General features: G+C 46.0%; 1 protein-coding gene across 1 annotated transcript in view; it reads left to right on the forward strand.

Annotated features, from left to right (window-relative positions):
• hsd17b3 (hydroxysteroid (17-beta) dehydrogenase 3) overlaps nucleotides 1–10,631 on the forward strand; it is a 65,012-nt gene extending 54,381 nt beyond the window's left edge. The window contains exons 10-11 of the mRNA XM_080189677.1: nucleotides 9,249–9,395; nucleotides 9,515–10,631. Coding sequence (XP_080045803.1) covers nucleotides 9,249–9,395; nucleotides 9,515–9,628 — 261 coding nt within the window. The 3' untranslated portion in view covers nucleotides 9,629–10,631. The remainder of the gene's footprint in view (nucleotides 1–9,248; nucleotides 9,396–9,514) is intronic.
• Nucleotides 10,632–15,486: the final 4,855 nt, after the last annotated feature.

A 15,486-nucleotide genomic window follows, 5' to 3' on the forward strand; every position in this document is an offset into this window, starting at 1 on the left:
AAGTCCTTGTATTCTTTTTAGCTAAGGGCAAGGTACCAGAGGATTGGAGAGTAGCTAACATTTTCCCTCTGTTTAAGAAAGACAGAAGAGACAATCTAGGAAAATACAGGCCTGTGAGCCTTACATCAGTGGAGGGGAAATTATTGGAGAAGATTCTTAAGAAAAGGGTGTACTCATGTCTGGAAGAGAACAGCTTATTAGCAATAGGCAGCATGATTTTGTGAGGGGAGATCATGTCTCACAAACTTGATTGAGTTCTTTGAGGAAGTGAGAAGAAAGATTGACCAAGGCAGGACAGTGAATGTTTCATACAAGGACTTTAGTAAAGTCTTCGATAAGGTTCCTCATGGCGGGCTGATACAGAAGGTGAAGTCATATGGGATCCAAGGTGAGCTGGTAAGATGGATACTGAACTGGCTTGGGCATAGAAGTGGAGATGTCAGTGTTGGGCTGGGGTAAGCACATCCTGATGAAGGAACCTGAGACTCTGAAAGCTGGTGCTGCAAAATAGACCTGTCGGACTTTAACCTGTAGTTGTGAGACTTCTTATTGGGCATAGCAAGCAGAGAGCATTTTTCTATCTGGAGGTCAGTGACAAGCCATATTCCACAAGGATCAGTGCTGGAGACTCTGTTGTTCATAATATATAAATGATTTGGAGGAAAATGTAGGTGGTCTGATTAGTAAATTTGCAGATGATATAAAAATTGGGGGAGTAGCGGATAGTGAGGAGGATTGTCAGAGGACATAGCAGGATATAAAACAGCTGGAGACCTGGGGTGAAAGAAGGCAGGTGGAATTTAACCCAGACAAATGTGAGGTGATGTGATTTGGAAGGTCTAAAAGGAAAGCATACAACAAATGATGGAACCCTTCGAAATATTAGGATACAGAGGGATCTAGGCATGCAGATCCCGGAAGGTGGCAACTCAAGTAGACAAGGTGGTCAAGAAAGTGTATGGCAGGCTGGCCTTCATCGGGGCATTGAATATAGGAATTGGAAAATCATGTTGCAGTTGGATAAGACTTTGGTTTGCTGCATTGGAGTATTGGGTGGAATTCCAGATGTCACATGGGTGGCACGATGACACAGTGGCTAGCAGTGCTGCCTCACAGCACCAGGGACCTGGGTTCGATTTCCACCTTGGGTCACTGTCTGTGCGGAGTCTGCACATTCTCCCCGTGTCTGTGTTTCCTCCTGATGGTCCAGTTCCCTCCCACAATCCAAAAGACGTGCTCGTTAGGTGCATCAGCCATGCTAAATTCTCCCTCCATGTACCCAGATGGGCGCCGTGTGGCAACTAGGGGATTTTCACAGTAACTTCATTGCAGTGTTAATGTATGCTTACTTGTGACACTAATAAATAAACTCTCAAACACTACCGGAAGGATGTTGATGCAGTGGAAAGGGTGCAGAAAAGATTGACCAGGATGTTGCCTGAATTGGAGGATATGGACTATGAAGGAAGTTGAACAAACTTGGATTGTTTTCATTGGAGCGTCAGTTTTCTTACAGGTGTCTGATCAGTGTGAGCATACTGGTGTGTCAGCGGGCTGGATGACTGAGTGAATCCCTTCTCTCAAGAATTGAGGTTTACAAGATTATGACAGGCTTGGATAGAGTGGATAGTTAGTCTTTTTCTCAGAGGTGGAGAGTCAATTATGTGGGGCTATATGTTGCAAGTGAGAGGGGGAAAGTTAAAAGAGATGTAAGGGGCAAGTTTTTCACAGAGAGGGTGGTGAATACCTGGGATGCGCTGCCAGAGGAGGTGGTGGAAGCAGATTCTATAACAACATTTGAGAGACACCTGGATCGATACATGAATGGGTAGGGCATAGAAGGATATCGACCATGCGGAGACAAGAAAATATTAGAGAGGCATCTGTGTCAGCACAAATTTGGTGGGCCAAAGAGCTTGCTCTTGTGCTGTACTGTTCTTTGTTCTTTTAGTGTTTTGACAGAATGGCCCATCAGGGCACTGTAGGGCAAACCATGTGTAAGTAAATGCACGGTGGGGGTGGGACGCAGGAAGGGCTTAACGGAGCTGGGAATCCAGACATTTGGGCAATTTGGTTAAAAACCTGGACTGTCCCAGCTGAAGGAGGATGTCTGGTCACCCTAACCATAATGGCCCAGTCCTCGACATCAGGAGAGGAGAGCGGAGTACTTACTGGGGTAGGGACTGGTGATCCGAAGCCTGGAAATGCGGGGCATGTGCTAGTCCTGATGGATTTGTCAACATGAACTTAGCTGAATTTTGATCTTGAACACGAGGCTGTTTGGCTCAAGTGCAAAGTGCAAAGGCCTGCAGCACAAAGCCAGAACTGGAAAGGGGAGATGGGAGGGAGGAAAGGCTGGGAATAGGAGAGAGTGAGGAAGGAAAGGCCAGGGAAAGGAGAGGGAAAAAAGGCAGAGGAGAGGAGAGAGAGAGGAAAGGCTAGGGAGAGGAGAGAGTGAGGGAGGAAAGGCTGGAGAGAGGAGAGACAGAGGGAAGAAAAGTAGGGAAAGGAAAGAGGGAGGAAAGGCTGGGGAGATGAGGGAGAGAAAAGACAGGGAAATGGAGAGAGAGGGGGAGGAAAGGTCAAGAATAGGAGGAGGAGAGGGAGGAGAGGCCGGGAATAGGAGAGGGAGAGGGAGGAAAGGCTGGGAATAGGAGAGGGAGAGGGAGGAAAGGCTGGGAATAGGACAGGGAGAGGGAGGAAAGGCTGGGAATAGAAGAGGGAGAGGGAGGAAAGGCTGGGAATAGGACAGGGAGAGGGAGGAAAGGCTGGGAATAGGACAGGGAGAGGGAGGAAAGGCTGGGAATAGGACAGGGAGAGGGAGGAAAGGCTGGGAATAGGACAGGGAGAGGGAGGAAAGGCTGGGAATAGAAGAGGGAGAGGGAGGAAAGGCTGGGAATAGGAGAGGGAGGAGAGGCCGGGAATAGGAGAGGGAGAGGGAGGAAAGGCTGGGAATAGGACAGGGAGAGGGAGGAAAGGCTGGGAATAGGACAGGGAGAGGGAGGAAAGGCTGGGAATAGGACAGGGAGAGGGAGGAAAGGCTGGGAATAGAAGAGGGAGAGGGAGGAAAGGCTGGGAATAGGAGAGGGAGGAGAGGCCGGGAATAGGAGAGGGAGAGGGAGGAGAGGCTGGGAGTAGGAGAGGGAGAGGGAGGAAAGGCTGGGAATAGGAGAGGGAGAGGGAGGAAAGGCTGGGAATAGGAGAGGGAGGAGAGGCCGGGAATAGGAGAGGGAGGAGAGGCTGGGAGTAGGAGAGGGAGAGGGAGGAAAGGCCAGGAATGGGAGAGAGGGAGGAGAGGCTGGGGAAAGGCTAGGGATCTTCAGATCTTGGGTAAGCAAGTTAGTTGCCCGCTCTCCCCAACTGCCTGTAGTAAACCCAGAAGTGGCCATGCTGGGGATTGGTTAGGGTTGTGTTTCTGATTTTACATTTTTAGTTGTGTCTTTGTGGGAAGTTGAAATAGCTCCATGAATATCCAGAGACAGTGATGGCCTAGTCTGAGAGTCTCTGATCAGAAGTTCCAGTGTTATTTTTCAACGTACATTGTATCAACTTCAAACATTCCTATTCAATTAAAGTTTCAAAGTCCATGCCTCTTATTTAAAAAATGTTACTTTACATGTCTCCAGGGCTATTCACAGGATTGAATAGGTTAGGGTTGAAACAGCAAGTTGTTGTTAAAGGCCCCAATCATTTTAGCCAGAGAAAAATCAGAATATAGCTCAAATCAGCATTGTAGTCTTTCAGTGATTTAGTTGTCAGGCTGCAGCGTTACAGGAATTGACCACACTCTCCGCTGCAGAGTGCTGAGTAAGTGACACAGTGGTTAGCATTGCTGCCTATCAGTGCCAGCGGCCCAGGTTCAACGCTGGCCAATGTCTATGGAGTTTTCACATTCTCCCAGTGTCTGCATGGGTTTCCTCCGGGTGTTCTGTGTAAGATGCTCTGTTGGAGAGCCCGTGCAGACTCAATGTGCCGAAAGACCTCCTTTTGCACAGTACGGATTCGAAGATAAGAGGGTGGAAGCAGACTCCTGCACGCCGTCAACTGCAGTTTCAAAACTCCTTGGCATATTTTCCAATACATCGTGTGGTTATTACGTGGGACCAGTTTTTCACAGCCCATGAAGTGTCAACTTGGTCCTGCTCAGCAGAACTGGGAGACGATGTCACCCTCTGCTGAGCTCAACCATGTCTTCTGCCATCAGTAACTGCTGCTGCTCATTGACTGATATCAGGGTACACATTGACCCATTTAGCTCACTTGCTACTGCAGGAGTGCGAGTCGGTGCCTCGGAGGGATGTAATGAGTGATGAGGCAGCCATAAGGTTGCTCACTGTTTTTTGTGGTAATTTGTCATGCAGGAGTCTCATGGAATCATGGAATGGAATTCCTACAGTGCAGAAAGATGCCATTCGGCCCATCAAGTCTGCACTAACCACAATCCCACCCAAGCCCTATTCCCCTAATCCCCATTTACCCTGCTAACCCCCTGACACTAGGGCCAATTGATCATGGCCAATCAACCTAACCTGCACATCTTTGGAGCAGGTGGGGGATGGACAATGGGAAGGTCCGTTGACCTCGAGCAGTTTCAGGACAAGCTACAAAATCCTACCCCATTTGTTTGAGAATTGTCTGATGCAAAGTCCAGACAAGGAATGCACACTCCCTTTTCCAATGGTACAACCAAATGTTCAGCGGGCATTGGGAGTCCTGAGAACAGGTCATCCAATTTACAATGCAAGAGGGAGGGGAGTTCATCAGTAATCAAGTATTTCCAACACCTTCAGTTTTCATTTCAGATTTACAGGAACTTTTGATTGTGGCAAATCTTGGTAACTCCAGCTCAGGTTCAAAGTTAAAATTAGGGCTATATTATGTTCTATCTAATCCCCCTGTTCTTATGAAACAATGAATCGGCTGGCATTCTCCCAAAAAAAATTCTACACGGGAGTAACTCCTGCCGGATTTTTGGCATGATTTCTAGAATGAATTGCTGACACTTTGTGCATCACATAGTGGCCCAGTGGGGTTCACTCTGGAAATCATGGGCGGGGCCTATCCCAGCTGGAGAGGCCACTGTGCATGTGCCAATCTGTCGGATTGGAGATCATGTGCAGTGGGCACCCCATTGCAAGCCTCCCAATTGCTCACCAGCCCTGCGACCCTCCATTGCTGGTCTTCCGATCCCCAAAACCCTCAATCGTGGGCCCCCGGAACTCCCACAAGCTCTGATGTCCTGATTGCCCCCACCCCCACCCCCAGGCAGTCCTGACCCCCCCCTGCACACCAACAGCCTTGACAGCCCCGAGACCACCCCCTCACCCAGATGGCCAGCCTAGATCACCCCTTCCCTCCCTCTCCCATCATCCCAAGGCAGGGTGGCAAGCAGGGGTCCCTAACCCCCTACCGATCTGGCCACACCCCCCAATAGGCCCTGTCCCCTCTGGCCCACCCCTTGGCACTATCCAATGCCCAGTGGGCAGTGCCAGTTTGCCTCTTGGGCAGTGCCAGCTTGACACCTGGCACTACACAAGGGCACGATCCCCCTTATCCCCGACCTCACAGATTTTCGGGGAGGCTTCAATGAACTCTCTTCTCTCTAGCTGGGCCAGGGTGCCTGTTCCCCGATAGTGGGGACCAGGAGTAAATCCCGCTGGAGTGAACCACTTCTGGAGGGTTGAGGGAGGGGGGGATGGTGGATAGATGCTAGCAGGCCGAGAGGCTTCAGTCCCAGGCCTACTAATGAAACATAAATAGATATTTGCAAATTGTAATCAGCTTCACCCTGATTTCCAGCACACTGCTGATTATGTTGGAAATCTTAGCCTCGGAGACTCTGGAAGCCATGGCACCCAGACAGAAGCCCCCAAAAAATGGCCTCTGCTGACATCGTCCAGCCCGCTGCGCTGTTTGAGAAGCACACCAGGCTGGAGAATCATGCCCATCATCTGATTTCCAGTGTATAACATAATAATGGAGGGACTAGTGATAAATTAAAATCATGGTTGTGGACACATTTCCTGTCAATTCATGATTTTATGAATTTCTATGTCCACTCTTACTGTACCTCCCCTTGTTGAGCTCTTATTCTTCCCACTCTATCTCCCTTCCTCTGGACTGTTGGTGCTCTGTTTTTCAGCACTACTCTATTCTCTCCTCTCCAGGCCTCTAACTTGTCTGCAGCCTTTTGCAATACTCCACATATCTACATTCCTCTTTCCACTACCCTCTTTGCCTTTCTACCTTCTGGTACCTCCTTGAGGCTTTAACCCTGTTTTACTTTTTTCTTCCCAGCTTCTAAACCTTCTCTACCCTGTTTCTACATCTTGCTTCCATGGTTTAAGGAGTTTGGTGCAGCTTCCCCATCACCCACCCCAGCCCTGCTCCACCTTCTTCCTCTCCCCAACACCATGGGAATACTCCCTTGCCCCAGTCTAATTTTAAAGTTTATTCATTTGTGGCACAAGTAGGCTTACACTAATACTGCGGTGAAGTTACTGTGAAAATCCCCTAGTCACCACACTCCGGCGCCTGTTTGGGTACACTGAGGGAGAATTTACCAAGGCCAATGCACCTAACCAGCAGGTCTTTCGGACTGTGGGAGGAAACCAGAACACCCGGAGGAAACCCATGCAGACATGGGGAAAATGTGCAGAATCTGCACAGACAGTGACCCAAGCTAGGAGTCGAACCTGGGTCTCTGTCGCTGTGAGGCAGCAATGCTATCCACTCTGCTGCTGTGCCACCCCTTCCTAATCCTGTTGGCTCCAAGACTTGGTCTTCCCATTACCCCTTCTGCCATGCAGTAGGCATTGGCCCTCTATCAGGCGTGAGGAGTAGAAACTGCTGACATCTTCTGTTCAGCCCATATGAATCTTGGGCAGGGTTTGTTGTACTGGAATACCTTGCTGGTTACTTTGCACCAATACGGGTACATCTTGGGTACTGGCAATCAGAAGGAATACAAGAAACTTGGCACTGACAAGTCACGGGTAGGCCAGCCAGCCTGAATCATAGAATCTTAGAATCATACAGTGCAGAAGAAGCCTTTTGGCCCATCGGGTCTGCACTAACACATTAGAAACACCTGAACACCCACCTAATCCCATCTGCCAGCACATGCCCCATAGCCCTGAATGTTATAATGTGCCAAGTGCTCATCCAGATACTTTTTAAAGGACATGAGGTAACCCACCTCCACCACTGTCCCAGGCAGTGCATTCCAGACTGTCACCACCCTCCCCTGCTTAAAAAAGTTTTTCCTCACATTCCCCTAAACCTCCTGCCCCTCACCTTAAACCTATGTCCCCTTGTGACTGACTCTTCAACTAAGGGGAACAGTTGCTCCTTATCCACTCTGTCCACGTCTCTCATAATCTTGTACACCTCGCCCAGGTCACCCCTCAGTCTGTTCCAACAAAAACCCAAGACTGCGCAACCTCTCTTCATAACTTAAATGTTCCATCCCAGGCAGCGCCTTGGTGAATCTCCTCTGCGCCTCCTCCAGTCTAATCACATCCTTCTGATAATGTGGCGACCAGAACTGCACACAGTACTCTAGCTGTGGCCTCACCAAAGTTCTATAAAACTCCAACATGACCTCCCTGCTTTTGTAATCTGTGCCTCGATTGATAAAGACAAGTATCCCATATGCCTTTTTTACCACCCTATTAACGTGCCCTTCTGCTTTCAGAAGTCTGTGGACAAACACGCGACGGTCCCTTTGTTCCACAGAACGTCCTGGTGTGCTGCCATTAATTTTGTACTTGTCAAATTACTCCTTCCAAAGTGCATCACCTCCCACTTTTCAGGTTAAATTCCATCTGCCACTTAGCTGCCCATTTGATCATTCCATCTATATCTTCTTGCAGCCCAAGACACTCTGCCTCACCCAGCCAATCTTTGTGTCATCCACAAATTGGCTAATCCTACCCGCCACATAGCCATCAATGTTATTTATATAAATGACAAATAATAGATCCTTGTGGTATGCCACTGTACACCGGCTTCCAGTCACTAAAGCAGCGTTTTGCCATCACCCTTTGTCTTCCACAACTGAGCCAATTTTGAATCCACTTTATCAAATTATCCTGGGTCCCATGTGAATTTATCTTCTTTACAAGTCTCCCATGTGGGACCTTGTCAATGGCTTTGCTGAAATCCATATAAACCACATCAAATGCACTACCATTATCTACTACTGATCACCTCCTGCTGACTATCCCTGACCAAGCCTTGTCTCTCCAAGTGGGGATAGATGCTGTCCTTCAAAAGTTTCTTTAATAGTTTTTCTACCACTGATGTGAGACTCAGTGGTCTGTAGTTCCCTGGTTTATCTCTACAACCCTTCTTAAATTGTGGAACCACATTAGCTGTTCTCCAATCGTATAGCACCTCCCCCATGGCCAGAGAGGAATTGAAAATTTGGGCCAGAGCCCTTGCAATCTCCTCCGCTCTTGCCTCTCACAGCAGTCTGGGACACAATTCATCTGGACCTGGAGATTTATCCACTTTTAAGGCTGCCGACACCTCCAATACCTTGTCCTTCCCTCTATCAATTTGCTCAAGAACCTCACAGTCTCTCTCCCTGAACTTCGTATATCGCCTTCATTCTCTTGGGATGTGAAGATGTGAAATATGACCAGTTTTCCTTGAGGCAGAGAGTGCCAGCACCAGCTACATTCAGAAAACAACATGTCTATCTGCAGCCTACAAGGACTTTTCTAGTCGCAAGAAGCTTAAGTATCGTAGAAATATTTGTTTGAACGTAGAGCCAGGAGGAGCAGAAGTGACCGTATTGGAAAAGCTGTTGGCCACTGTTGGCAACCACTCTTGTTCCCCACTTCCAAGCCTGCACTGCTCACTTCAAGTTGTCAACCTTCCCAATTGCATCACTACCCTTATCTCCTGGTCACCACTGGTCTCTTGGGTCCCTTCTGGTTCCCTCATAAGGGCTAAAGAGATCTGCTGGCAGCAATACAATAGCCTGCTCTTCAAGACCAGTGGGTGAGCTCTTTTGAGACATCATTCAGGTATCTGAAGACCAATATGAGGTGTGCCTTGTTCCCATCTATTCAGGTGCAGGGATATTTTCCTACTTGCCTGTGTTTTTGATGTGAACCAGTTTGAACTCCCAGGTATTTTCTGTCTTGTTTGCATTTACATGATTTTGGACTAAACCTTTTTCCATTATTTTCTAGCAGTTCTCTACATGGAAATAACTTTTGTTTTTTGCTGATTTACAGTGTTTAATGCCCTATGGCATTGCTTCTAAATTGTCAGGTCTTGAGCCTGGGGTAGTGACACGGTCAGCAGAAGACTATGTGAGGAGCTCGTTGGATGGTGTTCTACTTGGAGACCGATGCCATGGCTGTCTGAACCATGAGATATTGGTAATTGTAGTGAAAATGCATCTTGCAATGGAATGTACTGTAATCAGTAAAAGAGTGTTTCAGTAAATTACACTTCATTTATCAGATCATCTTTTATAATCAGGTTTTCTATATTTTAGGCCTTTATTCTTCGCAAGATCCCACACTGGATTATTCACGCTGATAAATTTCTGAATAAATTTATGGACCACGTGATGAATACTAGAGGAAGACAGAACAACCATCCGCACTGAGAGGAATATTGTTTTCATCTATTTCATTGTGCTGAATAGTCCATTACTGTCCAAACTGTATTCAAGTTATAGCTTTGCAAAACAATATTTAATGTATTTTTATGTCCTCCATTTTATACTCCACCCGCCCCCAGTGCCAATCTCTATCCTGTTCATATAATTTGCTTTCAGACAGCGCTAACCTTTATTCAGCTATTAACACATTCTGCTCTTCTGCTTTCAGGCAGTGTTGACCTTTATTCAGCTATTAACAGCTACTCTGGACCAATGCTTTGTTCCTTTACTACTACCATTCCCATTCTCTCTGTCTTCTCTTCCATGACATCTTTCCAGCCTATTCCTGACCTCTTTTGCTCCACCTGCCCCGCTTCCTTTTTCAACAGCATAAAACCCATCACATTTCTGCCTCCCTTCAGTTCCAAAGAAGATGCATATTGGACTCAAAAAGTTAACTGTTTCTCTCTTCAGATTTTCCAGCACTTTCTGTTTTTACTTCAGATTTCCTGCACCTGCAGTATTCTGCGTTTATTTCAATGTCGATTTGTCTCGTAAAAAAAATTAACAACCTACTGTAAATTCCATCAAGCTTCCAAATACACAATGAAGTTTGACCTTTGAAATATAGGCCCCAAGCTGCAAGCATGGAGTGGAGATGGGGTAGTGCGATAGCAACTGGGAAACGCTGCAAGAGCTTCCCGCACATCTTCCTGTGTCATTTTAATGCAGCTACATTATTAGAATAGAACTTTGGGTGTCAGCACACCTGCAGGCAGTTTAGAACATAGAACATAGAAAAACTACAGCACAAACAGGCCCTTCGGACCACAAGTTGCGCTGATCATATCCCTACCTACTAGGCCTACCTATAACCCTCAATCCCATTAAATCCCATGTACTCATCCAGAAGTCTCTTAAAAGACCCCAGCGAGTTCGCCTCTACCACCACCGATGGCAGCCGATTCCACTCACCCACCGCCCTCTGAGTGAAAAACTTACCCCTGACATCTCCTCTGTACCTACCCCCAGCACCTTAAATCTGTGTCCTCTTGTAGTGACCATTTCAGCCCTGGGAAATAGCCTCTGAGAATCCACCTGATCTATACCTCTCAACATCTTATAAACCTCTATCAGGTCGCCTCTCATCCTTCGCCTCTTCAGGGAGAAAAGACTGAGTTCCCTCAACATATCCTCATAAAGCATGCCACCCAATCCAGGCAACATCCTTGTAAATCTCCTCTGCACCCTTTCAATAGCTTCCACATCTTGTAATGAGGCGACCAGAACTGCACACTGTACTCCAAGTGGGGTCTGACTAGGGTCTTATAAAGTTGCAGCATTATCTCCTGACTCCTAAACTCAATCCCTTGATTGATGAAGGCTAGTACACCATACACCTTCTTGACCACATCCTCCATCTGCGAGGCTGATTTAAGAGTCCTATGGACCTGGACCCCAAGGTCCTTCTGATCCTCTAAGTTTAAAGTTTATCAGTGTCACAAGTAAGGCTTACATTAACACTGCAATCAAGTTACTGTGAAATTCCTCTAGTTGCCACAGTCTGACACCTGTTTGGGTTACTGCAGCTAACCAGCATTCCTTTCAGACTGTGGGAGGAAACTGGAGCATCCGAAGGAAACCCATGCAGACACGGGGAGAACATGCAAACTCCACACGGACAGTGACCCAAGCCGGGAATCAAACCTGGGTCCCTGGCGCTGTGAGGCAGCAGTGTTAACCACTGTGCTATCATGCCGCCCCAGCGTGGTGCACAATGTGACCTCAACACTAATCCAGAGATGGAATTTGAAGAGCAAGGGGAACCCAGATGAGTTGGAGAACAAGGATCTGCTGAAACAAATCCTATTCAACAAGTGCAATATACTTGTTACCTGTGAGGATAAGGATAAAGACAGTTGGCCAGACAGCCAATGTATTGATCATAGCACCTTGGAGCAGGAAAGTATCTCAAGGGGTGCTGGGGGATGGGCATTGATGTGAGGGGAAACATAATGTGGGACTGATAGGGAATTCAATAATTTGGGTACAGATTGTATCATTTGTAATTAGGATGAGAGGCTCACATGGTATGTTGCCTACCTGGTACCAGGGTGAGGGAAGATCTTGGACCAGCTTGAAAGCATGTTGAAGATAGGGAGAGTCTAATCGTTGTGGTCGATGTTGGGACCAAAACATAGGAAGGAGTAGATCCTGTTTGAAGATTACCAGGAATAAGAAACTAAATGAAAGAGCCAAACCTCAAGTGGTATATCCTCTGAGTTATTACCCAAGCCATGTGCCAATTGCTGTGGGGATTAAGCAGATTAGGATGGCAAATTTGTGACTGAAGAAGTGGTGTGGGAAAGAGAAGTTCTATTTCACAGGACACAGTACCTCTATTGGAACAGGATAGCACTGTTCTGTTGGGATGGGTCCAGGTTGATGTCTTACTTCCACTCTTCTCACACTTCCCATTCTACCTCTCCACATTCGACTCATTCTACCCCTCCTCACCTAAACTCCTCTCCATCACAATGTTAGAAGTGGGGATGTTTGCTTATGCTTGCACAATATTCATAACTCCTCAGATGATGAAACAATCTAAGCTAATAAGCAACAAGACTTGGACAAAATTCAGACTTGAGCTGATAAGTGACAAGCATCATATATGTCATACAAATGTCAGGCAATGCCAATCCTCCAACAAGACAGAATCTAATCATTTCGCCATAACATTTAATGACTTTACCATCGCTGAACTCCACCCCACCATCAACATCTCGGGAGTTTTCAGATAGTTGCACAGTATTCAGCATCATTCATGACTCCTCAGATGCTGATACAGCCAGTTCCTTTTTCAGCACGACCTACAAAATTTGATTTGACTTGATGTATTATTCTCTCATGTATTAACATACAATGAAATGTATTGTTTCTTCCAAGCTATACGGACAAAACATATCATTCATAGAGAAGGAGAGAGTGTGCAGAATGTAGTGTTACAGTCATAGCTAGGGTGTAGAGAAAGATCAACTTAATGCAAGATAAGTCCATTCAAAAGTCTGACGGCAGCAGAGAAGAAGCTGTTCTTGAGTCGGTTGGTATGTGTCCTCAGACTCATGTATCTTTTTCCCGAAGGAAGAAGGTGGAAGAGAGAATATCCGGGGTGCGTGGGGTCCTTAATTATACTGGCTGCTTTGCCGAGGCAGCGGGAAGTGTAGACAGACTCAGTGGGTGGGAGGCTGGTTTGTGTGATGGTTTAAGCTATATTCACGACCTTTTGTAGTTTCTTGCAGTCTTGGGCAGAGCAGGAGCCATACCAAGCTGTGATACAACCAGAAAGAATGCTTTCTATGGTGCATCTGTAAAAGTTGGTGAGAATCATAGCTGACATACAAATTTGCTTAGTCTTCTGAGAAAGTAGAGGTGTTGGTGGGATTTCTTAACTAAAGTGTTGGCATGGGGGGGACCAGGACAGGTTGTTGTTGATCTGGACACCTAAAAACTTGAAGCACTTGACCCTTTCTACTTCATCCCCATTGATTTAGACAGGGGCATGTATATCCAGACTTAGGTTGATAAATGCCAAGAAACATTCGCATCTCACATAGAACATAAGAACATAAAAAATAGGAGCAGGAGTAGGCCATCTGGCCCTTCGAGCCTGCCCCGCCATTCAATAAGATCATGGCTGATCTGTCGTGGCTCAGTTCCACTTTCCGGCCCTCTCCCCATAACCCTTAATCCCCTCTCTTATCAAAAACCCTAGCAATAACCATTTCTAACAAAACTAAATCTAACCATCTCCCTTTGACATTCAATGACATTACCATCACTGAATCCCCCATTATCAACATCCTGGGGGTTATCTTTGGCCAGAAATTGAACTTGACTGGCCATATAAATACTGTGGCAACAAGAGCAGGTTTGAGGTGGAAATTCTATAGTGAGTAACGTATCTCTTCACTCCCTTTCTACCATCTACAAAGCACAAATTAGGAGTGTAATGGAAAAATCTGCACTTGTCTGGATGAGTGCAACTCCAACAGCACTTAAGAAGCTCGACACCATCCAAGAAAAAGCAGACCACTTGATTGGACAATTAAGGATGGTTAATAAATGCTGGCCTTGCCAGTGATGCCACATCTTGTAAATGAAAAACGAGAGGCAATGTCTGGCAAACCATTTCACAACAGCTTTAATTATATCCAGGACATTATGCTATGACATTTTTTTTAGAGGAACAATTGTTGTCCACCAAATCCCCCATTTAACATTTTAAATTCCTGATGGCATTCTTATTTCAATATTTCACCCATTTGTGATGATACTGTGCCATTAAGAAAAATATTTTAGTCTTGTTTCTTGTGTGGAAACTGTTCCAGCAGTTTTTCTATCATCAGTGCCATTGGGTCTATAGCTGGTATCCTCTGTTGTTACTGCAGCAACATAAGTGACTCTGATTGCCAGAATGTTTGGTTTAATGTAGACTAATGCTGTTCTGTTATTTTAGTGGTTCCTCTGGGGTTTTCCAGAGTATTTAGATTGATTGACAGGTTGGGTCATGTGACTGGGTAGAGCAAGGCTTACACAGGAGAATCAAGTCAGATGGTGCTTTTGCATTGTGAGAGAGCAGTGTCTTTCTTTTCCCCTCTCTGAAGTTGGACACTGAAATAGTCTCTTCCTCTAAGATTCTGCTCTGTGACAGTGGATTGTTTTCTGAATGTTGTTGTTTATTGCTTTCAGCTTCTGAAATCCGGAGACTGAGAACTGTCAGAAACTAGGTTGACTTCTCGGAAGTGCTGTTGTTTGAGAGGATATATCCTTTTCCAGAAACTGCTGTCCGGATCTCTGTCCAGATATTTTAAAAGGCTGAAAATTTGGCACCATGTGAGCAAACTTGTTTTTTCTGCTATTTCCGAAGAAGGGTATATATCAGTGGTGATAGGTGTCTTAATTGGCACTTTAGAGATCGCTGGTCATCATGAATGATACTTTGTCATGTTTAAGTATTTTAATTGGTAAAAGTTATGCTGATTCTTTTTGTTATATTCTAATTATGTTCTTAAATAAAGCTTGCTTTGATAAAAGTTTCCCAGTAGGTCAGTTGCACCATACCTTACAGCAGTACAAAAGACGGTAAGTAGAACAGAACACTTCAAGTCACCTCACTATTTCAAGTCACTACAGGATAAGGAGTTTTAGATTAAAACTGTTAAAATTGCAAGTTCAAGACTGACATCAGGAAGCATTTCTTCACATAAGTAATTAACTCCAGATGAGCACAGATTGCTTGATTGCACGTTTCTTCGTGTGATTCCCTTGATGTGTGGCACGATGGCATAGTGGTTAGCATTGCTGCCTCACAGTGCCAGGGAACCCAGTTCAAATCTGGCCTCAGGTTGCTGTGTGTGTGGAGTTTGCATGTTCTCCTGTGTCTGCGTGGGTTTTCTCTGGGTGCTCCAGTTTCCTCCCACAGTCCAAAGATGTGCGGGTTAGGTTGATTGGTCATGCTAAATTAACCCTAGTGTTAGGGGCATTAGCAGGGTAAATATGTGGGGTTACAGAAATAGGGCCTGGATGGGATTGTGGTTGGTGCAGACTTGATAGGCTGAATGGCCTCCTTCTGTACTGTAGGATTCTATGGATTTAACTATTTTGTGAATTATTCAAGTTGAGGGATATTATGGGAATGGAACACACTGAATAAGATACCCATCCTTCAATTGTAAATTGGGGCAGGAATTGGGATGTTTGGGGGGGCGGGGGGAGCTGAGTTTGTGGGAAAACATTCTGACAATGTGAGGCCACATGTGATTTTACCTTCAATCAGTGCATTCTCATACAGAAAGAGGCCATTC

This window comes from Carcharhinus amblyrhynchos, chromosome 5 (genome assembly GCF_965287045.1).
Source record: "Carcharhinus amblyrhynchos chromosome 5, sCarAmb.v2.hapA, whole genome shotgun sequence".
In the NCBI taxonomy this organism is placed as follows: Eukaryota; Metazoa; Chordata; class Chondrichthyes; order Carcharhiniformes; family Carcharhinidae; genus Carcharhinus; species Carcharhinus amblyrhynchos.